Genomic DNA, 27,228 nt, shown 5'->3' on the forward strand with positions numbered 1-27,228 from the left:
AATGATTCCAGTATTGAAAGGCTTCTCATGTGAGGAGTGTTTGAAGATTCTGGGCATCTACTCGCAGCAATTCAGAAGGATGGGGTGGGGTGGGGGCGTCAAATGTTTAAAGAGCTCGATACCTCACACCTACGGTGGGGTGGGGTGTATCCAAGACTAGAGGACACAGCCTCAGAATTGAGGGACGTTTACTTAGACTATATCGCTTTCGTCAGGGAGTGGTGAATCTGTGCAATTAATTTCCTCAGACAGCTGTGGATTCCAACTCATCGGGTATATTTAAAGCAGAAGCTGATGTATTCTTGATTAGTAATGGCATGAAAGGTTAAGGAGTGGAAGACACGAGACTAGAGTTGGGAGGGAAATGGATCAGCCAAGATGAAATTGCGGAGCTGAATCAATCGGCTAAATGACCCAATTCTACTCCTATATCTTATGATGTTATATCGGCCCGTTGGAAAATGATGCTGGAGAGGTAGAACTGGGGGGACAAAATGGGTGGACGAAATCAATAAGTATCTTCCTGCGATCTTCACTGAGGAAGGTACCAGCAATATGCCAGAATGTCAGGAGTGTCGGGTGCAGAAGCGAGTGCAGTACTGTTACAGAGGACGACTAAAGATTAGAAGGTAGAAAGGTTGCCTGGACTGGATCATGCAGTGATTCAGAAGACTTTCTGGAGTCCGTGGTGATTCTCTGTGCGTTAGCACCAGGATTGAATACTTCAGCAGAACCAAAAGCGAATAGTTGAAAAAAATACACTGTAGCATGTTCAGGCTGGAGCAAGAGATTCTCTGAATTGTAAGTTTAATCCAGAAGTCAGCGAATGATTCATGGTTAATTTTGATTCCGGGTTCTGTCAAACCACAGACAAACATTTGAGATGTGGTTTGAACTGTGCATTACGTCACTTACCTATCAGTTGAGTGGGTAAATCAGTTAATCCTCGCTCGATGTCCATGTATTTCTGTGGATCAGGACCTGGTAAATTTTAAAATAAAACACTTTCATGTAACTGATCCACTATAAATAAAGCTGTTTATTTCAATGCGAATTTGTGCTCAGTGTCTGGCTTTAACTTACCGAGCTCTTGTATTTCCTTCAGTATTTTGTTCACCTTCGGTAACTCAGCCCTCATTTGCACAAAGGATTCCCACAGCACCTTCCGGGTCCGCGAGCCTTTCCCCATCACCAAACTGAGGAAGAGGGTGGAACTATCTGTCCGGTTTCCCTTCTCTGTTAGTTCAGTGATTTTCTATAAAAGTGAATCAATTAAATTATTGTAGAGCAGAGAGAAAGACATGGTGAATGTTGAGGGCAATCTGTTTTCATTGTCCCGTTAGCTTCAGAGCACGTGCAGTCATTGGGCGGCCGCCTAATCCTCTCAGTAAAATTCTGACTTCTGTCATTGACAGAGAAACAGCAACTGAGGGAACTTTAAATCAATATTAAAGGCTTTACTGACAATCAACAGTGTGATTACTTCCCTCGATCGGCCAACTTCCTACATTACGCCAGACATGAGACACCTGTATAAAATAGGAGTGCAATATGAAAATACAAATTAAGAAAAAGCAAGATATGGAAGTTCTTAGCTGTTCATACATTATTTACGGAGAAACGGTTAATGTTTGGAATCTTTCACCAGTGAAAATCTCAATATTTGCCATGTTTAGGACATGTTTGAGCTGCTTCTCACAAATTTTACTGTCAAACAAGCCAGCAGTAAGTAACGGCTCTAATGAAAGGAGCATCAAGCAGGTAGATATAACAATCAAGCGTTCGGATCAACTTGCATTGATCTAATCAGAAACAATGAACAATTCAGGAATTTATATTTGATATGTTGGATATGCTTTCTTTTAGTACAACAACTGCGAATGTAAAGCCCTATACCACATTTCTAACAATGGGTTTAGAGAATTGTAGGTTATCACACAAAAAAAAACAACGTGCTCAAGAAAAACTGGAACAACGTCAAAGAACTCATGTGATTACACATCAGACCAGCCTCATAAAGTGAACTCGAACTGAATGGTGGTGGTTGCGAATTATGTACATTTGCACCACTCAAATTTCCCTGAACAGCACCACCCACCTCACCCTTAATTCGCTAAAACAGGCATCTCAAGCCTGTCTGAAGCTCGGACGAGCCGCCTGGTTTGGGTCCCATGTTCCATGGTGGAGGGATAGCAGAGGTCTCTGTATCGTCCAGAGGTGTTGGCATGCTCATGTTCATGTCGTGATGGCAAGGGTATGGTAGTGGAATTCTCCAAATGTTGTTGGGTTGCTTTAAGCCCATCTACCGAAATGCATTCAGGTTTATCCCTCTTATCCATGATAATAGTCTTTTTATTCTCTTCCGAAATGTGGAACGGACTGACATAAGGGAGCCTACGGGAATGTTACTGTGAATCATGGCAGATGAAAACAAATGAAGCGGAACGTGGGTCAAATCAAACCCAAGAGTGCTGTAGGTCATGATGGGGGGTAAGAATAGGTGAAAGGAATTGAGGAAGGGAGAATGCCGTTGAGAGGCTGTTTCTTCATTTGTTGTGTCAGGAAAAATATTCACCTGACACTCGTATCGGTTGGCGGTATACCAACTCAGCCACGGACAACGGAAGATCCTCGTTTGGAGCTAATCTGAGCCCCAACAGGACCCATGCGAGATGAACATACCAACACTCATTGGTCAGGGTGGCCCTCAGCGCATGAAACCGCTCCCGTTGGTCATGGGTCTGCTGGTGATATTCCGTGGTGTGAAGTAGCCTGATGCCCAGGTCCTGGGCTATCGCAGCCCTGAGGTCCGATATAAATTGAGGACCACAGTCAGAGGAAATATCAGGTGGGGTGCCAGCCGGAGCAATCCGGGTGTTGATGTATGCCCGAGCCACATCTGCAGCCGGCGTCGATGCCAGAAGGATGATCTCTGACAACCTGGTGATATGGTCCTTACAACGTGGTAAGGAATTACGTGAAAATGCCGTGAGGGGTCAAGAAGACCAGCAAAGCCCACATTAACAAGGTCTAACTCTTTCTCATGGGACCACAACGGTGCCAATGGCACTGCACATGACGGGTAATTTTTGTCTATTGTCACTCCATACAGATTGCACTCCGATCACGCACGCCATTTCTGAGGCCATGCCACACAAACTTTAGTGCAACCAGTTTCTCTGAGGCCTTCTGAAGCTGATGTGAGAATCCATGTATGGATTAAAAAAACAGGATGGAGCGGGATCTACCGGTTGAGACACCAGCTTCCCTGAACTTAACATCAGCCAACCGCAGGCCCGTGATTCTTGTTCAGTAAGCCCGGACCTCTGGATCAGTAATTTACTTAGGTACCATGCCGACATCATCAGCACCTATCTATATAGCTTCACTGGCTGGCCGTGAGATGCACTCAGCCACTGCATTATTCTCCCCGCCCCGCTTGATATATCAGTTGTGAGTTCTGATATGTCGGCCGGCTGGCATTGCTGCAGACCAAGGGTCTGATACTTTGGTCATCGCATTACGAGGGGACGTTGGTCAACAAGACCTGTGAAATGAGAACCCTCCAGAAGAAAATGACAATGGTGGACAGCGAGATAGAGATGCTCATGCTGAAATGTACTGTACTTCCGTTCTGTGGTTGGGGAGAGGGGGAGGGATTGAACTGCCTAGTGAAGAAGGTTGCCACACGCCCCCGACCGTGGGGACCGATCGTGCACAGCAAACATGTGATAGTTGAACCGTCAGCAGTAATCGCTGTAGGTGCGTTAAGGAGCAGTTCAGGCAGGAGGGCCATGGTGAGAAGTTTATTTGGTATCATCTGATGCTCTGATCATGCCCGCTGAAATGGAGAGAGAGCAATGATGCAAAGAGCTGAGGAAATGAATTGGTGAAAGGGACTGAAAACCAAGACAGAAAGCAAAGGGGGAGCATCACCTGTGGGAGGCAATGGGCGAGAAAGGAGTAATGTGAGAGAGGAACAAGGGGATGGGAAATAGTGAAGGGAGTGGGTAGTATTTTTTGGAAATTTAAGAAATCGATGTTCATGCCATCAGATCGGAGGCTACCCAAATGGAATATAAGGTGTTGTTCCAATCTAAGTGTGGCCTTTTTTTTTTTTTTTTTTGGCGCTCGGAAGTTTCAGAGGATTATGTGCCGGATGCCGAGGCCAGTGGGGGGTAGCTGTGAACAAGAGGAGACCTATCCCTGGTAGGGTGGCGGTAGGATGGGTCAAGCCAGACGTCAGTGAAATCGAAGAGATGCAATTGAGGGCAACGTTGATGGTGGAGGAAGGGAAAAAGGAGGCAACTCCTTCGTTCTAAAACTCTTGTAGAGTTATTAGTAGTATGAGACGTTGGAAAATCCGTATTAGCCCCTACTTTCGAAGGGAGAAATTTCGCAATTTCTACAGAGGTACAATGGCTGAGAGTCAGTGGTCAATGAGTCAACCCAAATTGGCATTCACCAAGATTAATAATCAACTCGTGTTGGCTTAAAGGCTCAGAAAGTGTACCAAGATGAGATACGAGCTCATAGAACATAGAACATAAAACATAGAATAGTACAGCACAGTAAGACCCTTCGGCCCACAATGTTGTGCTGACCTTCAAATCCAGCCTCCCATATAATCCCCCACCTTAAATTCTTCCATATACCTGTCTAGTAGTCTCTTAAAATTCACCAGTGTATCTGCCTCCACCAGTGACTCGCGACTCTGAAACTTTATCCCTCGACTTATGAAAGCTAACACCCCATAAGCTTTCTTAACTACCCTATCTACCTTGGAGGCAACTTTCAAGGACCTGTGGACATGTACCCCCAGATCCCTCTGCTCCTCCACACTACCAAGTATCCTGTCACTTCCTTTTTATTCTGCCTTGGAGTTTGTCCTTCCAAAGTGTACCACCTCACACTTCTCCGGGTTGAACTCCATCTGCCACTTCTCAGCCCACTCCTGCATGCTATCAATGTCTCTCTGCAGTCTTCGACAATCTTCTACACTATCTACAACACCACCAAAATTTGTATTCTCTGCAAACTTGCAAACCCACACTTCTACTTCCACATGCAGGACGCTTAATAAAAATCACGAAATGTAGAGGTCCCAGAACTGATCCTTGTGGGACACCACTAGTCACAATCCTCCAATCTGAATGTACTACCTCCACCACGACCCTCTGCCTTCTGCAGGCGAGCCAATTCTGAATGCACCTGGCCAAACCTCCCTGGATCCCATAACTTCTGACTTTCTGAATAAGCCTAACGTTGTCAAATGACTTATTAGAATCCATATAGATCACATCCACTGCACTACCCTCAACTATATGCCTGGTCACCTGCTCAAAGAACTCTATCAGGCTTGTTAGACACTATCTGCCCCACAATGTCATGCTGACCGTCTCTGATCAGACCATGATTCTCTAAATGTCCATAGATCTTATCTCTAAGGATCTTTTCCAACAGCGTTCCCACCACAGGCGTAAGGCTCATCGGACTATAAGTACCCGGACTACCCCTACTACCTTTTTTGAACAAGGGGAAAACATTCGCCTCCCTCCAATCCTCTGGTACCATTCCCGTGGACAGCGAGGACATAAAGATCCTAGTCAGAGGCTCAGCAATCTCTTTCTTCTCCTCGTGGAGAAGCCTGGGGAATATTCTATCAAGCCCCAGGGACATATCCGTCCTAATATATTTTAAGAACTGCAGCACCTTCTCTCCCTTAATATCAACATGCTCCAGAACATCAACCTTACTCATATTGTCCTCACCGTCATCAAGTTCCCTCTCTTTGGTGAATACAGAAGAGAAGTATTCATTGAGGACCTCGCTCACTTCCACCGTCTCCAGGCACATCTTGCGAACTTCATCTCCAATTGGTCCTATCTTCACTCCTGTCAACTTTTGTTCTCCACATAATTGAAGAATGCCCTGACATTTTCCTTTACACTACTCGCCAAGGCCTTCTCATGCCCCCTTCTTGCTCTTCTCAACCCCTTCTTAAGCTCCTTTCTTGCTTTCCTATATTCCTCAACAGACCCATCTGATCCTTGCTTCCTAAACCTCATGTATGCTGCCTTCTTCCACCTGACTAGATTTTCCACCTCACTTGTCACCCATGGTTCCTTCACCCTACTATTCTTCATCTTCCTCACTGGGACAAATTTATCCCTAACATCCCGCAAGAGATCCCTAAACATCGACCACATGTCTATAGTACATTTCCCCTTTAAAAACATCATTTCAATTCACACCCGCAAGTTCTAATCTAACAGCCTCATAATTTACCTTTCCCCCAATTAAGTATGTTCCTGTCCTCTCTGATTTTATCCTTTTCCATGATAATACAAAATGCCAGGGAGATGTGGTCACTGTCCCCCAGATGCTCACCCACTAAGAGAGATCTGTGATCTGACCCTGTCGTTACCTAATACTAGATCTAGTATGGCATTCCCCCAGTCGGCCTGTCCACGTACTGTGTCAGGAATCCATCCTGGACACTCTTAACAAACTCTGCCCCATCTAAACCCTTGGAACTAATCAGGTGCCAATCAATATTAGGGAAGTTAAAGTCACCCATGGTAAAAACCCTGTTATTTTTGCACCTTTCCAAAATCTGCCTCCCAATCTGCTCCTCGGTGTCTCTGCTGCTACCAGGAAGCCTATAGAATACTCCCAATAGAGTAACTGTTCCCTTCCTGTTCCTGACTTCCACCCATATTGACTCAAAAGAGGATCCTGCTACATTACCCACTCTTTCTGTAGATGTAATAGTATCCCTGACCAGTAATGCCAGCCCTCCTCCCCTTTCTCCACCCTCTCTATACCTTTTAAAGCACTGAAATCCAGGAATATTGAGAATCCATTCCTGCCCTGGTGCCAGCCAAGTCTCTGTAATGGCCACTACATCATAATTCCATATATGTATCCAAGCTATCAGTTCATCACCTTTGTTCCTGATGCTTCCTGCATTGAAGTACACGCACCTTAGCCCTTCTACCTTACTACCTTTACACCCTTTATTCTGCTTCTCTTTCCTCAAAGCCTCTCTGTATGTTAGATCTGGCTTTACACCATGCACTTCTTTCACTGCTCTATCGCTTCTGGTCCCATCCCCCTTGCAAATTAGTTTAAACCCTCCCGAACCTAGCAAACCAACCTGCAAGGATATTGCTCCCCCTCGAGTTCAGGTGCAACGCATCCAATCTGTACAGGTCCCACCTTCCCCAGAGGAGATCCCAATGATCCAAAAATCTAAAACCCTGCCCCCTACACCAACTCCTCTGCCACGTATTCAACCGCCATCTCCTCCAATTCTTACCATCATGATCACATAGCACTGGCAGCAAACCTGAAAACGCAACCCTTGAGGTCCTGTTCTTCAGCCTTCCATCTAGTTCCCGAAACTCAAACTTCAGGACCTCATCCCTCTTCCTGCCTATGTCGTTGGTGCCAACATGTATCACGACTTCTGGTTGCTTTCCCTCTCGTACCAGGATGTCGTGCACCTGGTCAGAGGTATCCCAGACCCTGGCACCGGGGAGGCAACAAACCATGCGGGTGTCCTTCTCACGTCCACAAATTCTCCCGTCTGCTCCCCTGACTATAGAGTCTCCAATGACCACAGCCATCCTCTTTTCCACCCCACCCTCCTGCACCACAGTGTCAGACTCAGTGCCAGAGGCTCTGCCATCGTGGTTCACACCTGGTGAGCGGTCCCCGCGAACAATATCCAGGACGGTAAAATTATTATTCGCATTGGGATGCATTGGTGATGACCATGTCATCCAGGTAAACATAAAGAAAGTCTATACCTTTTAAAACCATCCACCTTTGGAAAGTCTCTGCTGCATTTTGCAGACCAAATAGCATGCACTGGAAGTCAAAGAGTGAAAAAGTGGTTATCGCAGCCTTTGTTCCTCAAAGCACATGGGAACTAAATGGTAACCACTAAAGACAACTTCTGAGAAAAAAAAACAAACAATACTTTCCGGCTAAAGTCCACGTAGATGACATCCACTGCCTTGCCTTCATCCACTTCGTGGCAACGTCCTAAAAAAAACTTGATAAGATCACACACAAAGCTATTCTGTCAATCCTTAATCTGAGCAGGTCTATCCAAATACCAATATATCTGGTCCCTCAGAATACATTCAACAATTTTCCCACAACTGATGTCAGAATTACCAGAATTGGTTTATGTTTAGAACTTTCTTTTAAGCAGTGGAACGATCCTCTGCTACCTCTCCTGTCACTTAGGATGTTTCAAATATCTCAGCTGAGGCCCATGCAATTTCTGGCTTCCTGTAGGGTGTGAGGGAACACCTGGTCAGGCTCTAGAGATTTAGCCAGCCTGATTTGCCTTTGGGTCACAATCACCTCCTTTACTGTAATCAGTGAAGGGTCCATGCAGTTGATGCCGTGTCGCTCGACTGTGTCTGTCTCCGAAGTAATACAGATGAAAATTATTCATTTACGATCTGCTCCATCCCTTTTGGCTCCACACACAAATTACCCTTGGATTCCTTTTGCGCTGAATATATATGTAGATTCCCATCAGACCATAAGACAAAGGAGCAGAAGTCGGCCACTCGGCCCATCGAGTCTGATCCACCATTTTATCATGAGCTGATCCATTCTCCCATTTAGTTCCACTCCTCCGCCTTCTCACCATGACCTTCGATGCCTTGGCTACTCAGATACCTATCAATCTCTGCCTTAAGTACACCCAATGACTTGGCCTCCACTGCTGCCCATGGCAACATATTCCATAGATTCACCACCCTCTGGCAAAAAAAAAATCTCATCTATGCTCATAATGGGGGCCCTTCAATGCTTAAGTCATGCCCTCTTGTACTAGACTCACATCTCATCGGAATCAACTTTGCCACATCCACTCTGTCCATGCCTTTTAACATTCGAAATGTTTCTATGAGGCCTCCCCTCATTCTTCTAAACTCCAAGGAATACAGTCCAAGAACGGACAAACGTTCCTCATATGTTAACCCTCTCATTCCCGGAATCATTCTAGTGAATCTTCTCTGTACCCTCTCCAACGTCAGCACATCCTTTCTTAAATAAGGAGACCAAAACTGCCCACAGTACTCCAAGTGAGGTCTCACCAGCGCCTTATAGAGCCTCAACATCACATCCCTGCTCCGATACTCTATTCCTCTAGAAATGAATGCCAACATTGCATTCGCCTTCTTCACCAGCGACTCAACCTGGAGGTCAACCTTAAGGGTATCCTGTACGAGGACTCCCAAGTCCCGTTGTGTCTCAGAACTTTGAATTCTCTCTCCTTTTAAATAACAGTCTGCCCATTTATTTCTTCTGCCAAAGTGCATAAACATACACTTTCCAACACTGTATTTCATTTGCCACTTCTTTGCCCATTCTTCCAATCTATCCAAGTGTCTCTCCAGACTCTGTTTCCTCAGCACTACCGGCCCCTATCTTGGTATCATCAGCAAACTTAGCCACAAAGCCATCTATTCCATAATCCAAATCGCTGATTTATAATGTAAAAAGAAGCTGCCCCAACATGGACACCTATAGAACACCCCTGGTAAACGGCAGCCAACCAGAATAGGATCCCTTTATTCCCACTCTCTGTTTCCTGCCAACCAGCCAACGCTCTATCCACGTATGTAACTTTCCCGTAATTCCATGGGCTCTTATCATGTTAAGTAGCCTCATGTGTGGCATCTTGTCAAAGGCCTTCTGAAAATCTATATATACAACATCCACTGCATCTCCCTTGTCTAGCCTAACTGTAATTTCCTCAAAAAATTGTAATAGGTGTGTCAGGCAGGATTCCCCTTTCAGGAATCCATGCTGAGTTCTGCCTATCTTGTCATATGCCTCCAGGTATTCCGTAACATCATCTTTGACAATCGACTCCAACAACTTCCCAACCACCGATGTCAAGCTAACAGGTCTATAATTTCCTTTTTTCTTCCTTGCCCCTTTCGTAAATAGCTGAGTGACATTTGCAATCTTCCAGTCCTCCGGAGCCATGCCAGAATCTATCTACTTTTGAAAGATCATCGCTAATGCGTCCGCATTCTCCACAGCTACTTCCTTCAAAACACAAGGGTGCATTCCATCTGGTCCGGGAGATTTATCTACCCTTAGACTATTCAGCTTCCTGAGTACTTCCTCTGTCGTAATTGTGACTGCACGCACACTTCTCTGCCCTGCCACCCTTGAGTGTCCAGTATACTGGTAATGCCTTCCTCGGTGAAGACTGATGCAAAGTACTCGTTCAGTTCCTCCGCCATCTCCTTATCTCCCATTACAATTTCTCCAGCATCGTTTTCTATCGGTCCTATATCTATTGTCACCTGTCTTTTACTCATTATGTACTTGAAAAAGGTTTTGGTATCCTCTTTGATATTATTTGCTAGCTTCTTTTCATAGTTCATCTTTTCCCTCTTGATGACCTTCTTGGTTTCCTTTGGTAAGGTTTTAAAAACTTCCCAATCCTCTGTCTTCCCGCTAATTTTTGCTTCTTTGTATGCCCTCTCCTTTGCTTTAACTTTGGCTTTGACTTCTCTTGTCAACCACGGTTGCATCCTTTTTCCACTCGAAAATTTCTTCTTTTTTGGAATATACCTGTCTTGCACATTCCTTATTTGTTGCATAAACTCCAGACTCTGCTGCTCTGCTGTCCTTCCCACCAGTGTCCCTTTCCAGTCAAGTTTGGCCAGTTCCTCTCTCATGCCACTGTAATTTCCTTTATTCCACTGAAATACCGACACATCAGATTTCGGCTTCTCTTTTTCAAATTTCACAGTGAACTTAATCATGTTATGATCACTGTTTCCTAAGGGTTCCTTCACCTCAATCTCTCTAATCCCCTCCGGTTCATTACCCAATACCCAATTCAGTACAGCCGATCCCCTAGTGGGCTCAACAACAAGCTGTTCTAAAATGCCATCTGGCAGACATTCTACAAATTCTCTCTCTTCAGATCCAGTGCCGACCTAATTTTCCCAATCCACTTGAATGTTAAAATTCCTTTGCAATCTCCATAACATTGTCTGCTGGAACAACTTCATAACTGTTTAGTCTTCCTGATTTCTTTATCAAGTGTTCTCTTACATGTCTTTGTACTGCACAGACACCTCAGTTGTTCCGACTTGCTTATACCTGTTATGCACCTCCTATTCTCTCTTAATCAGGGCCTCAATATCTCTTGAAAACCAAGGTTCGTCGCACTTATCTTTCTCTTTTATTCTGACAGGCACATACAAGCTTTGTGCACTTGAAATTTCATTCTTGATGGCCACCCACTTTCCAACTACACCTTTGTCAGAAAACCACCTGCTCCAATCTACATTTGCTAGATCATCTCTGATCATCAAAATTGTAATTTCCCCAATATAGAATCAAATACTGCGGACCAGACTCATCTTTTTGCACATTTGTTTTGAAACTAATGGCATTGTATGCAAAGTGTTCCCCTACACAAACTTTGTCACCTGCCCTCTCTCATTCCTTATCTCGTGCAATCTTGCTGTTCTTCAATATACTGATGAAATAAACTTAAGCAACACACTTGACAAACTGTATCCCATCTATTCATTTTACAGTATGTAATTCCCATTCAAAATGTACAAAGTTAAAATCAACTACTATAACGGTTTTGTGCATTTTGCAGCAGTCTGTGATCTCTCTACATATATGTTCCACTAAATTCCTCAGAATGTTGGATGTTCTGTATTATGGACTCATTAACATGCTCATATCTTTCCTATTTCTCAGTTTCACCCATAACACCTTACTCATCAAGTTCTCCATTCTGTCCTGACGGAATACTGCCGTGAAATTGTCCCTGACTAATAACACCACTCCTCTTCCTTTAATCCCTCCTCTTCTGTTACGTCTAAACAACAGAACTCCAGAATACTGAGCTGCCAGTCCTGCCCCTCCTGCACCCAAGTCTCACTAATAGGTACAATGTCATAATTCCAGGTGTTGTTCCATGCCCTTTGCTCATCCACCTTTCCTGCATTACTTCTTGCATTGAAATATATGCAACTCAGGGAAGGAGTCAAACTATAACAAACCTATTGATACCGGACATTGTCTGAGGTATGCCCCCACAACCTCTCCACTGGGTGTTCGGACACTCTGCTCCCATCCCCCAGCAAGACTAGATTAAACCCCACCATACAGCATAACTTTCCGACTGAGAAATTATTCACCCTCCAGTCCAGGTGCAAATCGTTCCTTCTGTTCAGGTCCCACTTTCTGTTGAAGCGAACCCAATCATCGAGAAATCTTATGCTTTCCCTCCAACACCAACACCTCGGCCACAAATTGAACTGTATAATCTTCCTACAGTAGTTCTGGCCTCAGCAGCATATTCAATGGCTAGCAAACATGAGATCACAAACCTGGAGGGGTTCAGTTCAACTCCCTGAATTGTCTATGCAGAATATCATCACTCCTCATATCCATGTCATTCATATCTACATGGACCATGGCCTCCCATCCAAGGATGCTGAGGACTTGATGGCGATGTCCCCGACCTTGGCACCCAGGTGACAACATACCATCTACCATTATTCAGGCCACAGAAACCCCTATCACCACAATGCTACTTCTCCCACTTTCCCTTCCGATTCAGAGAAGTCGACTCAGTGCCAGAGACCCTACCGCTGTGAGTTCCCTCTGTTGAGTCATCCTACCCCAACAGTGACGAAAGTAGTACACCCGGTCTTGAGCGGGGTGGCCACCGGGTTACTTCACCTCTTTCCCCTTCCTGTCACCCAGTTACCCATGTCGATTTCAACAGTTAAGAAAAGTTTGGATCGATACATGAATGTAATGGGTATAGAGGGCAATGGTACGTGTACAGGTCAATAGAATTAGTCAGTTTAAATGGTTCGCCACAGACTAGATAGGCTGAAAGGCCTGTTCCTGTAAATTTCTTTTCTATGACTTATTGAGTGGTCAGCCACTCAGTTATTTGGGAACTCAGATGGAGACGAGAGCAGGCGTAGTTAGTAGGTTTCCCTCCTTCAGTGACTGCAATGAAGCCAGACGGCCAACTTACAATCTGACTGCTTAATATTTATCCTGGATTAATGAATTTACATGAATTTGACCAACGGTCCCGATAAGATGTGATGTTAATTTTACACCGAACACCTGTTCAACAGTTGAGAGACGTAGCCACTGCTCTTATATCACACTGATAAATACAGCAGGTGTGAGAGGAAAAGGTGACACTGAACCTGCAGTCCCCACTGCTCCCCACCTCAACAGCTGAAACCAGATCTGCTGGAGACGTCAGAGATTAAAGTAAAGTCTCCATTGTCATGTAAAATGTCTAGAATGTCCAGGAGATCAATTTTGATCACTATTCCCTCTGGTACCATCAGTTCTGGGACAATCAACAATCCTCACCTCATTTTCTTGTTCACTGAAATGTCCCTCCTTTGTCAGCATCCCACTAAGTCTTTCAACCCTTTCTTCAATCGCTTGTTTCAGTCTGTCCCTGTAGAACTTTGTCAGTTGGTACAGTCGATAGTCATCCCACTGTGCCAGGAGATCAGAGATCATAGACTGCGGCTCTGTGAATATACAAAGTACACACCATGTCAAATATCCCTCGTCTCCACTGCTCTCACACCACTCAACAAGCCAATCATGTCTTGAACCTCAGTCACACAAATTGGATCTTGACCCCATCTCCAACACTGGCCTTAAAACCTACCCAACATGTGGAAATGTACCAGTAATCTTGAAATCGTTATGAACGTGTAACTTTGGTGAAATATAGTGTGACAAAATGGAGTCTACGAAATCCCCAGGTGCTGTGCTGGTTTGGATGGGAAAACTAACAAGTGTGTGTTTTTTTTTTATGGGAGCTAGCTTTTGTTTTTAGATGACAGGCAATTTGCTTTATGGTTGGAGGGGATGTTTTGACTACAGAGGTAAACAGGCTTCTAAAGAACAAATTTGAAAACAAGATAACGATGAAGAAAAATACGAACTTTAATGTTATGGAATGGAGGAACTTCATTACTGTTCTCTGTAAAAAAAAAAAAAAAAGTGCCTTGGTTGAAAGGCATGGACAAAACTACTTTTTTCCCAGATGAAACCTGGCTGGAACTATAACTTCCCTTGCAAGTAAAATAATAAATATGCCGACAATTTGATCCACTGAATTTGTTGGTGTTTGTTACTGTGGACTAGAAGACCTCGCTGAATGGCACAAGACAAATGCTCCAGCATTACTTTACCACAAGGACCATATTTACCAGAAATCAGTCCTTCTATCCATCACCCCACCGACTCACGCAGTTCAATTTAGGATGGACAATAAATGGTGGGGCTGTCAATGCTACTCACTTCCCAGGATGCTCTCTCCATCCGGGTGGCTACATTTCCCTTAATTCACATCCTGAAAATACGCTACTTCTGGACAGTTGTACTTCCTCTAGTTCACACCCTGGAAATCCGAGGAGCAAGTAATACATATCCAGGAGTGGGATAACGGGTGCCCCATATACCTCTCTGGCCAGCCCTACAACAAAGCCGCTTTCTGTGAACCCCTCACTCTCATATTTCACTCACCCACTCCTTGTTTGAGACTTGACGATTCTGTGTTTAATGAACTTCCGAGCTGACGAGCAGTCACCTCACTTGTACTGATTGCAGGGTTTGGATCAGTGTCTCTGGTGACAGTGTCTCCGGGCTGACTTTGCTTCCCCTCCTCTGCGGACGGACCGTAGTCCATTGGGACATTCGTCTCAGTCTGACCCGGCTTTGGTACCTTGCCGCCCGTGCGCGGATCATCTTCCCTTGACGAGCTGTCTGGCAAAAATCTCTTGAGTACTTTCCCGACCGGATTTAATTTCCCACCTGAAATAAAAGACGAATTGCAGGTTACACTGGAGTGAATTAGAGCTGAGCAGAACAAGAATTCACAATGGATGGCTGCAGTGGAGGCGAGACCCTATCTGACCAGATTTGGAGTGGGACTGTGCTGGTGAATGTGAACCGCATTTCTTCCCAGTGACCATCTTGATAAGCCGGTGACTGGACATATCCACTCTTAGAAAGAGAACAGGATAGACACAGCAATACTGATCACTGGCTGCGCAGTAGTTGATGACCAGGGGATCTTAATAGCGCAACTGCAGGTGATACCGGGAAATATCACTGGGAATATCTTACCCAGGCAAGAATCCCCCTGGGTCACACAACTCCCGGTCCTCTTTGTCACACATGGACCAGACATGAGATTACATCCTGCCAATTCTGCTAGATCGTACACTCTCTATCCGCTGTGTCACACTCTGTCCGATCCTCTGGATCACACACTGACCATGACCTTGGCACACACTGTCCAGTCCCCTGGGCTACAGACAGACCATTCCCATGAGACACACTGATCGATCCCCTGGGTCATAGACCGACCATTACCTTGAGACACACACTATCCGGTCCCCTGGCTTACAGACTGACAGTTTCCTTGAGACACACACTGTCCTGTCCCCTGTGTCACACAGTGAACACTACCTTGAGCACACACTGTCCGGTCCCCTCGGTCACAGACTAACCATTGCGTTGAAACACACTCTGTAAGGTCTCCTGGGTCACAGACTGACCATTACCTTGAGACACACCCTGTCCGGTCCACTGGGTCACTGTCAAGTCGGATTTCTTTTTCTTCTTTGATCATGTGCTGCTTCTCAACTTGAAAGAGATTGAATGCGTCTACCCGAAGGTCTTTTAACTGGATTCCACTCAATGACCAAACAACTTTTCCTTTTTCCTCCTTTTTTTTCGCAAGTGCAGCAGTTTGATATTTCCATTAGTTCCATCAACCATTAGTCATTGGCCATTAGTCATTAGACATTAGACATTAGACACTAGTCATTAGACATTAGTCAAGTTATTAGCTGAAAAAAACTGGCTACCTCTCCGGACTTTGTAGACTGATTCCGACCTGCATAATCTCTTCTCCCTAATAGATCGTTATGTTTTCAAACCGGGCGACCCTTCCCGAAGGTTCCCGAGATCTTCTTAAACCTCGCACCATTTCCCAGGAGCGCCTGCGTGCGATGATCCCCGTGACGTGAAGCTAGCGCTAACCCAATACGCAGTGACAGCAGTGCACTTTTCCATGAAACAGTCTCTCAACTACTTTAAAGTTCCGTATTTTACCACAGATCCAAACGCTGTTCCCGGACTACCGCTGTGATGCTGCAGTGTCCCCCAGTGTTCCCCCAGTGTCCCGGGCAGAAGCAACACTCAGCAGTGGGTTCCATCCGGTCTATCAGTGGATTCTTGCTATTACTTTTCATTTTATTTTCTTTTGCTCTAAGTCCCAATACTTTCTTGAAACTCCAGTTTCACTTGACACCTCCCGCTCGATCTTCCCATGTAAACACTGGGGACATCGACAGCATCAAAGGCAAACTTGGTGATCCCAGTTCAGTGTTCTTACGATTTATTGTTGACTTGACTTTTCATCTGTTCCTCAGCAGATAGTAAGACAACCAGCCGCCTGACGTCCCCGTGAAGGATAGTGGCTTGGATCCTGTCTTTTTTTCCCCATCAGTGATTGGACGCCTTCTTGTTACTTTCAGAGCTTTTGTCACAGAAACACTGTAGCTTGGGAAGATCCTGATCTTGACGACCCTCACGATGCTTTTGTTGTCTGGATTAATATTGACGACTCTGCCAAGCTTGAAATGTCTTCTCAGTGCATTTTGGTCGCTTAACCAGACGATATGCCCAACAGTGACATTTTTCTGTGCAGTACGCCACTTACTCCTGACATACAAATTAGGACCAGTGAGTTGGCTCCAGCACCTCCAGAACTTGGTCACCATTGACTGTATTGCTCGGAGTCTTTTGTAGGGGTAGCTGGAAAAGTCAAAGGTTTTGAAATCCCCGCTTTCAGATGCTCGACCGTGTGGAAGAGTGTTGGGTGTGACATACTGAATACAGTCTTCCCGGCTGTGTACCCTGGCGTAAATTGGGTGCTCATTGGCTGCAATGTGAAGAGTTGTCTGGAACTCGCTGTAACTGAGCCCAGACTGCTGCCCAAGGCTCTGGAGTGTTCTGTTTACAATGCTTCAGAGGCTTCTGCAGCACCATTCCTGTGTGGAGAATCAGGCGGATGGGTTTTCCACATCCACTCTGTTCCATTTTTTTTTTTTTTTTGCCGCAGTCTCCTGCAGGGCTGCTTCGTTCAGGCCGTCCAAGTGCCTGTACAGCTGCTCCAAGACTGGTTTAGCTCCAATGGAATTATTTCCTGGATGTGACAAGATCTTTCTTGGATGTCTCCTGATTGCTGTGAACCTTAGATAGACCATCAGGAACCGTTCGATTGATAGGATGTTTACCAGATCTGTGTCGATGGCTCTGCTGGCCATGCAGCAAAAGACCACTCCCCAGACTTTGAGACACATGCTGTCCGGTCACCTGGATCACAGACTAACCATTACCTTGAGACCGACACTGTTTTGTCCCCTGGGTCACAGACTGAGCATTACACTGAGATGCACACTGCTCTGTCCCCATCACACTGAGACATCCGCTCTCCGGTCCCCATTTTTAAAAATGACCATTACCTTGAGAAACACACTGTCCTGTCCCCTGCGTCACAAACTGACCGTGACCTTGAGAAACACAATGTCTGCTCCCTTGGGTCACAGAGTTACGAATAGCTTGAGACACACACAGTCCGGCCCCTTGCGTCAAAGACTGACCATTACCTTGAGACACATATCATCCGGTCCCCTGGTTCTCAGACTGATCATTTCCTTGAGTCACACCCTGTCCGGTACCGTGGGCGACACACTGACCATTACCTTGAGACGCACAGAGTGCGGTCCTCTGGGTCACAGACTAACAACCATCTTGAGACACGCACTGTCCGTTCCACTGGCTCACAGACTGACTATTACATCGAGGCACAGCCTGTCCGCTCCCTGGGTCACAGACTGCTCATTACCTTGAAACAGACACTGTCCGGTCCTCTGCATCACAAACTGACCAACTGCTTCTTTCCTGCTGTGATAAGACTTCTGAACAGATCCCGACCCGGATCTGGGCCGTACCCTCCAAATATCCGGACATACCTCTCGGTTTTTTTTTTGCACTACCTTACTTTCCATTTTTCTATTTTATATTTATGATTTATAATTTCAATTTTTAATATTTACTATCGATTTGTAATCGTGGGAGCGGGAAGCGCAGAATCAATTATCGCGGTGGTGATTGTACGTTCTAGTATCAATTGTTGGCGGCAATAAAGTATAAAGTATACCTTGAGATACACACTGTCCGGTCAACTGAGGCACAGACTGACCATTACCTTGAGACAGACACTGTTTTGTCCTCTGGGTCACACACTTATGAATAACTCTAGACCCACACTCTCCGATCCCTTGGGTCAAAGACTGACCATTACCTTGAGACACACCCTGTCCGGTCCTCTGGTCACAGACTGACAACTATCTTGAGACACACACTGTCCTGTCCACTGGTAAACAGACTGACCATTACCTTCAGGCACACATTGTCCTGTCCCCGGGTCACAGAGTGACCATTACCTTGAGAAACCCACTGCCCGCTCGCTGGGTCACGGAAGGTTGATTACCTTGAGACACAGACTGTCGGGCTCCCTGTGTCACAGACTAACCATCACCTTGAGTTACACAGTGTCCAGTTACCTGGGTCACAGACTAACCATTATCTTGAGACACACACTCTTTTTTCCCCCCTGGGGTACAGGCTGACTATTAACTTGAGACACAAACTCTCCAGTCTGCAGGGTCACAGACTGACTATTTCCTTGAGACACACACAGTTCAGTTCCCCTGGGGCACAGACTGAGAATTACCTTGAGACACAAACTGTCTGATCCCCTGGGTCACAAACTGAACCTTGCCTTGAGACACACACTGTCTAATCGTCTGGTTCACTGAATGAACATTACATTGAAGCACACACTATCCGGTCCACTGTGTCACAGAATGACCATTACTTTGAGACACACACTGTTTTGTCCCGTGTTACGGACTGATCATTACCCTGAGACACACACTGTCCAGTCCCATGGTTCACACACTGACCATTACCTTGGGAAGCATACTGTCCAAACTCTGGGTCACAGACTGATAATTAACTTGAGCCACACACTGTTTTGTCCCCTGGGTCACAGAATGTGCATTACCTTGAAGCACAACCTGTCCGCTCCCTGGATCACAGACTGATGATTACTTTGAAACACACACTGTCCGGTTCCCTGCTTCACAGACTGACCATTATTTTGAGACTTGCACTGTTCGGTCACTTGAGTCACAGTCTGACCATTACCTTGAGACACCCACTGTCCACTCCCCTGGGTCACACACTTACGAATAACTTGAGACAAAAACTCTCTGGTCCCTCGGGTCAAAGACTGAACATTACTTTGAGACACACCCTGTCCGGTCCCCTGCATGACACACTGACCATTACCTTGAGACAAAATGTGTCCGGTCCTCTGGATCACAGATTGACTCACAGACATTGAGAAACTCACTCTCTGCTCCCCAGGTCACGGACAGATGATTACCTTGAGACACACACTGTCCGATTCCCTGGGTCACCGTCTGACCATTACCTTGAAACACACACTGTTTTGTCCCGTGGGTCACGGACTGATCATTACCTTGAGACACACACTGACCAGTCCCCTGGGTCACAGACTGAACGTTACCTTAAGACACACACTCTCAATCCCCTGGGTCAAAGACTGACCATAACCTTGAGACACACACTGTCCAGTCCCCTGGGTCACAACTGAACATTACCTTGCGACACACACTGTCCGGTCCTCAGCAACACAGACTGACCATTACATCGAGACGCACTTTCCGGTCCCCTAGGTCACAGGCTGACCATTACCATGAGACACACTGTCCTGTCTCCTGGGTCACAGACCAACCATTACCTTGAGATCTGTGTTGTCCAGTCTCCTGGTTCCCATCTTATCCCCCGCATGATGATCGTCATGTAAAAAACTTTACAAGGCATTGGCAAATTCACGCTTAGAGAGCTTTGAGTGCAGTTTCAGTTGCTAATCTTTTGGATGGAGGTGATTTCGCTGGAAAGTGTGCCGTGGAACATGACCACTACGGTACTGGAGTAAGGTGTTGTTTTTTTTGTGTTTATGGTTCGGCTAGGACAGTTTGTCCTGAAGCTCAAGAGCTTGAAGGGTGGCCTTACGCACGTATATGAACATAAGATAATCCGGGGCAATAGATAGGGTAGATAGTCACAGTCTTTTCTGCAGGGTAGGGGTGTCGAAGACTTCAGCGCAGAGATTTAAAAGTGACCAAAGGGGCATTTTTCACGTGGTGAGTGATGGGTATAAATTACGTGCATCCAGAGGTGTCTGCGAACACAAATAAAATTACAAAGTTGAGAGCATGTGGGCAGGAAAAAAAACTGTACAGAAGCTGTTTACAAGGTAAATTTGGGATATAAAGGCTGCAGGAAAATGGAGCAAGCTCAAACGTTACATCAGCATGAATTAGTTGGGCAGGAGGACCCGTTTCCAGCTTGTTACATATTTATATTCCACCTGAAATGACAGATTTAAGCAGAATAACAATGCCTACTGGTGACAGAGACATTTGGCCATTGGTTATACCGGGTATCCCAGCAGAGATCCTGGGAATTTAAATTCAGGTAGAAGATCTTCTCAAGAGGGCAATATTTAGAAACTCATGTTCACCATTTCTCCACAGCCGGGCCATTCATTGGGGTTTTAAAACTCTGACGTAGACCAGAAATGTATTTACAATGAGCTGCCTCCTGACCCTCAGCCATTTCCAACACTAGCAATTTTCTCCGCTCTGCTACAGAAAACAGATTTCGCAAACAACCCTCTTCTCCTTTGCGCAACAGCCAAGAAAAAACAGGGGGAATTGATAGCTTTCCTTCCAAACCCTGAAATGCTGTGTTATCACACAAAATCTTAAATCCCTGAAATGTTCCTATCATCTGGCGTGGAGTTTCACAAATGAAAGCTGGCGATGTCTTACACATCAGGGCCTGTGTGGAGGTGAAATGGACCGGGACCATAAATATTTACATAAACTACAAGACCGCTGTTGCATTCCCGTCTGTGTTTCACTCACAACCACCTGATTCAGGAGTCCCTGGTGCTTTCACTCAGGTGAAGTTTTGCATGTTGAGCGGAGTGATTCGACCATTACCCGTGACAGGTCCCTGCGCTGGAACTGTTTGGTTGATTAATTACTCAAGGCCGCTTTACCAGTTGGATGGATGACACTGCTTGATGAAACTGTTCTATGCCCTGTTAAAATCTGTGTCAGTTTTTTTTTCCTCTGAACTACTATGTACAAACACGGCAAAAGTTTAATTCAAAGATTCCTGTGATCATACCTGAGTCCATTCTGGTTGTGACTGAAGATGGTTGATTGTCGTCGTCTTGTTTTCACATTAGTCCCGGTGCTGGAAAGCTTCACCTGCTGGTGATGCCCTGAATTACACAACAAGCAGACAGTTAGTCAGAGAGATTAGGATCACTCTGCAAATATTACAGTATTCCCATCCCCTGTATCAGAGAAGTAGTTTCTTTTGGGAACAAACATTCCCTGTTAACAACAACTTCCACACTACGTCTGTATGTCTGACCAGTGATACCTGGCGCATCTACTAAAAGAGTCACAGAGCAATAGACTCCAAATTCAGAGCGTTCAGCCCAAAAAAACAATGCCAACCACAGCGCCCACCGAGATGGTCACAATTTCCTGTGATGGGCCCATTTCCCTTCTGGCCTTTTCAATCCAACTTCACATTTGTTTTTGTTTAATTATGCGACCGTGCCTGCCTCGTCCACTTCCTCAGGCTGTTTCCTCCACATAATCCCAACATCTGCATGAATCCGTTGCTGCTCGGATTGGTTTTGCTAACTCTTTGCCACCTCCTGTCCATTAGATCCCTTATATGCTATGATAATCTTCTCTGTGAACAGCAACGACTAATTTTGTGCATTCTGCGAACTTACCAGTCAAGTAAGCCTCGTGCAATCGCATCCAAATCATTGCTATACAATAACGAATATCAAAGGGCTCAACTTGTAGCCTCCAGGTACACCATTAATTACTCGCCTCCATTGCGAGAAGGAACCTTCAACCACCACTGTTTTCTTGCTACATTGAAACTAATTTTGAATACATCCAACTTACTCTCTACGGACAGCATGGGACCTAATCATCGAGACCGAGCTGCCATGTGACACCTTGTCAAAGGCTTTGCTGAAGTCCAATGTACAACATCCATGGGAAAATAGCTTTGAATTTCCACCTCTTCATAATGTCGCGTTCACAGGTTCTGACAGTGTAATTCGTAGAAAAGTACTTGATGTGGCCAAGGTAGGTAAATATAAATTATTGTTTACCATTTGCTAGTGAGGACTGAATGAAGCGCAGTGTTGGGACATTTTGCTTTAAAAAAAGCTCTTTTCTCTGCAGAGGCCTGCACGACGATATACTCGAGGGTAAGTATATACGGTTAATGGCAAGGCACTGAGGAGTGCCGTGGAACAGAGGGATCTGGGAATACAGATACAAAATTCCCTAAAAGTGGTGTCACAGGTAGATAGGGTCGTAAAGAGAGCTTTTGGTACATTGGCCTTTATTAATCAAAGTACTAAGTATAAGAGCTGGAATGTTATGATGAGGTTGTATAAGGTACTGGTGAGGCCAAATCTGGAGTATTGTGTTCAGTTTTGGTCACCAAATTACAGGAAGGATATAAATAAGGTTGAAAGAGTGCAGAGAAGGTTTACAGGGATGTTGCCAGGACTTGAGAAACTCAGTTACAGAGAAAGGTTGAATAGGTTAGGACTTTATTCCCTGGAGCATAGAAGAATGAGAGGAGATTTGATAGAGGTATATAAAATTATGATGGGTATAGATAGAGTGAATGCAAGCAGGCTTTTTCCACTGAGGCAAGGGGAGAAAAAAAAAACAGAGGACATGGGTTAAGGGTGAGGGGGGAAAAGTTTAAAGGGAACATGGGGGGGGGTAGTTTCTTCACACAGAGTGGTGGGAGTATGGAATGAGCTGCCAGACGAGGTGGTAAATGCGGGTTCTTTTTTAACATTTAAGAATAAATTGGACAGATACATGGATGGGAGGTGTATGGAGGGATATGGTCCGTGTGCAGGTCAGTGGGGCTAGGCAGAAAATGGTTCGGCACAGCCAAGAAGGGCCAAAAGGTCTGTTTCTGTGCTGTAGTTTCTATGGTTCTGTGGAATGAAGACATGGGCAATTGTGAGAAGAGCTCAGTAGGCCTGGCAGCATCTGTGGAGGGAAATAAAGAGTCGACGTATCCAGCCGAAACACTTCATCAGTACTGGAAAGGAAGAGGGAAGGGCCAGATGATTGATTGATTAGGGATGCGTGGGTTGCGGTTCTGTGAGACTCGGATCTGTGTGTCCGCGCACATTCCTCACACAGAAGTGACCTTTCTGCTGAAATTTAATCCAATTTATCCGACAATTCACTTTCATTAGGGAATAAGCAAAATCGCTTTAACCCTTTCTCCTGCAGGGAAAGCGATGAAACTATAACCTGGTATAAGAGACACCACTTACAACTGATGCTGTAACCGGATGGTATTCGGTACGGTGCCGGGTAACCACAGTCGGACTTCCTAGATGAGTGCCAATGGATCTTGACCAGTGTGCTTAACCTGCACGGCCAGTTCAGTCTGAGATGAGACATAAATTGACATTTTCCGGCACCAATGGAAGCTAAATAACCCGCACATCACCTGCAAACAGTTGTCTGGCATATGACGAGCACACAAGGTTTCCCAAATGGTCTCAGTGTGAGCCCGGGAGCGCTAGAGTAACGAGCTCCGCGAGCGCGCGCGTGTCAGGCGGTGGGCGGGCGGGGCGGGGCGGTGAGCTCGTGCACGAGAGCCCCAGGGATTCCGCAGCGGGATTAACAGGGAACTGGGAGCGTGTCTCTCGGTCCGATACCGAGCCGTCCAGCACTCCGAGTTACTCATAAATCCGACCCTCTAACGCAGCTGGGGCACGTAAATAACGCACAAAGCTGGACGTAAGTAATTAATGTTTGCTTTCAGTTCAAATACATAAACAAAATCCTATCTCCCTTCGCATGTAGTCATTATACCAGCTTACATTAATTAAATTGTCAGAACGTTTCTGGTCAATGGACCAACACGAACAATTGGACCACACGGTCCTTCGAAACTGCTGCTGCAGATACCGAGATCATTGCTGAACTGATCCAAAAGTTCATTACGCATTCCCCGTGTCCATCCCTGTAATACTTCAAACCAGCTGTTCATCAAGAATCTCGGCCTTCAACAGAATCAAAGACTTTGCTTCCACTGGCGATTGCCGAGAAGAGTTCAAATTGCTCACAATCGACACAGGAACAACAATTGTGTTCGTCTGAATAAGAAACTCTGAAAACGGAACAGGTGTTTGCTGTACAGCTCCCGCACCCTTGCTTTAAACAGGAGGCCATTGTTCTAGAGCTGATAGTAATCTTTAACTAACCTGTGGAAATGTAAATCATGCAACCAGGCAACATTTGGAACACAGAAGGTACCACAGCCGGAAGAGGCTTAAAAAAAAATCCCCGTGATCGCTGATCCAATGCACAGACAACTGGTTGCTTGGAAATAAAGATCCGAAATGCATACCAGAAGCTGAATTATTCTCACTTTAATTTCCGAAGAATATTCTGAGAGTGCGGATACGGTGTATCGTTTCCTACAAATAACCCCGCCCACCGCCCCACACGGATCTCTCGTAACCATGGCAACACACATAACACTGGAGGAACTCAGCAAGTCAGGCAGCCCTATGGATGGGTGTGAACAGTCAACGTTACGGACCAAGTCCCTTCATCAGGACTGGAATGGAAAGGGGAAGCGAGCAAATGATTGACTGATTTGGAAGGTGCGGCTTGTTATTCTGTAGACTCGGTGCTCGGGGTCAGAGTGCAAGCAGCTGCCTGTCCTGTCCGTGCACATTCCTCAGAACAGGGAGCGGCCGTTCCGCTGAAATCAAATCCAAACCGGTTCGGCAAAACACTGCCATTCCAATGTGAAGAAAGTTTAACCCTTTCTGCTACAGGTTAGAGAAACAGAACCAGTGAGGTGATATAAAATACATTAGCTGGCGTCTCGAAAGGTCGACTGCTCTCTTTTCCATAGATGCTGCCTGGCCTGCAGTGTTCTTCTAGCATGTTCTGTGTATTGCTCGTATTTCCAGCATCTGCTGATTTTCTCTTGTTTGAGAGAGATCGGTGACGGGTCACAGCCCCGTGGGATATTTCATATGTCACTACCAGGGTGAAAGATACCTTCTGCTGGCACTTAGTAGAAACCACCCTGTAGAGTATTTCAGATTGATGGCAAAAACCTCGTTTCTCTTAATCGATTTGGTCAATAATTGATTCGTTAACATGAACATGTCAGGATCCCTTCTCCCACTAAATTCATTTCCGAACCCGACTAAAGCCGAGTTTCGCTGTAAACGCTGAATACTTGTACAGAATCATACACAACTCTTACCTCTGATATTGTAACCGGATGGCGTTCAGTGTTGTCCCGGGAAATCACAGTCTGACTTCCCGAGTGACCGACAACGTTCCTGCACCGGTGTGCTCACCCTGTACGGAGAGTTGAGTCTGAGCTGCCGCTCCCGAGGCCACTCGGCTGTGATGTGTCCGTCACTCATTACAGATGGACGGGGCCGGGTGAGCCGGGGTAGAGCGTGACTGCTGCAGTCCGGGTCACACTAACTCTCACCGGCCCGGGACGGGTCTGACAGCGGGAGGAGGCGGGAGTGGAATCAATGTAGCAACCTAAAGATGAAAACAAACAGGCTGCGTTCACCTTTCTGCCCGGATTTCCGTGTAGATCTCTCCTTTTTCTTTAATCGCAACCAGTGGGGCGGAGTTTCTCTGTTATAACACAGCGAGTCCCAGGCTGCCGATTTGATCCAGCCCAGGTTCTGGGAGGGCCTAAGCTCCACCCCTCTGTAAACGGGACTGTCCGGCGTAGGTATAGTTTCAGCTCAAGCGTCCTTCCCCTGTTCAAGTTAGGGAGCTGTCTTCTGCTGAAACTAAACCAAACAAGTTCGACTATATATTCCCACTCAACCGAAAAAAAAACTGGGAGAAATTATTGCATTTCCATCCGGACAACTACTGTCACAACAAAACCCCCTCGCCCACGGTTAACAGCTGGTTTAATTTCGCAAGCAGGGGATGTTGATCCACACCCCGGCGGAAGTACCTGTTGACTTTATTTCTCTTAAAAGTCATTTATTCCAAATGGCTAGAAGTTTTATTGAGGGAGAGAGCGATGCTCTCACTGAAAATTGTCGCACACGTTGAAATGGCAGACAGGGAGGGCATGACGCACTGATTGAAATGAGCACGGGTGGAGGGGGGAGGTGTGCGGTGATTAAAATAGGAGCCTCACCCCCCTCTATCCCCTGACCTAATTCTCACGATCACCATCCCTCTACCCCATCTACCTTATCTATACCTGTCATGATTTTGTAGACCTCCATCAAATCTCCCTCAAATCTTCTGCGTTCCAAAGAACAAAGTCGTAACCTATTCAAGCTTTCCTCGGGTACACCAATCACGGCAACATCCTTGTAAAGTTTCGTTGTACGCTGTCAACCTTATTACATCTTTCCTGAAGGTAGGTGACGTAAACTGCAAACAATACTCCAAATTAGGCCTCATAACCGTCTTAGATCATGCAATCTGCTGTACTGAATACTTTAATTTATGAAGGCCAATGTGCCAAAGATTTCTTTACTATCTTATCTAGTTGTGCCGCCACTTTCAATGAATTGTGGACCTGTATTCCCAGATGCCTTTGTTCTACCGTACTCCTCAGTTCCTTACCTTTCACTGTGTCAGACCTAACCTGGTTGATGCTACTGAAGTGCAACAGCTCGCAGGCCTGCATTAAATTCCACCTGCCGTTATCAGCCCATTTTCCCACCTGATGCAGATCCCGCTGCAAGCTCTGATAGTCTTCCTCCCTGTCAAATACATCCCAAACCTTGGTGTCATCCGCAAATTTGCTGATCCGGTTAATCTAATTATCATCGAGATCATTGATATCCATGACAAACAACAACGGATATCAGCACCGATCCCTGCGGCA

The 27,228-nt window shown here is 45.7% G+C and overlaps 1 protein-coding gene across 1 annotated transcript in view; it reads right to left on the reverse strand.

The window, feature by feature from the left end:
• The window catches only part of LOC134341750 (NACHT, LRR and PYD domains-containing protein 3-like), a 49,071-nt gene extending 23,111 nt beyond the window's left edge, over positions 1-25,960 (reverse strand). The window contains exons 1-7 of the mRNA XM_063039660.1: positions 25,612-25,960; positions 23,651-23,766; positions 21,433-21,529; positions 14,593-14,880; positions 13,420-13,586; positions 1,084-1,255; positions 916-981 (exon numbers count right to left, since the gene is read on the reverse strand). Of these exons, the coding sequence (XP_062895730.1) occupies positions 916-981; positions 1,084-1,255; positions 13,420-13,586; positions 14,593-14,880; positions 21,433-21,442 (703 nt within the window). The 5' untranslated portion in view covers positions 21,443-21,529; positions 23,651-23,766; positions 25,612-25,960. The remainder of the gene's footprint in view (positions 1-915; positions 982-1,083; positions 1,256-13,419; positions 13,587-14,592; positions 14,881-21,432; positions 21,530-23,650; positions 23,767-25,611) is intronic.
• Positions 25,961-27,228: the final 1,268 nt, after the last annotated feature.

The sequence above is a fragment of the Mobula hypostoma genome, unplaced genomic scaffold, assembly GCF_963921235.1.
Source record: "Mobula hypostoma unplaced genomic scaffold, sMobHyp1.1 scaffold_116, whole genome shotgun sequence".
Lineage (NCBI taxonomy): Eukaryota > Metazoa > Chordata > Chondrichthyes > Myliobatiformes > Myliobatidae > Mobula > Mobula hypostoma.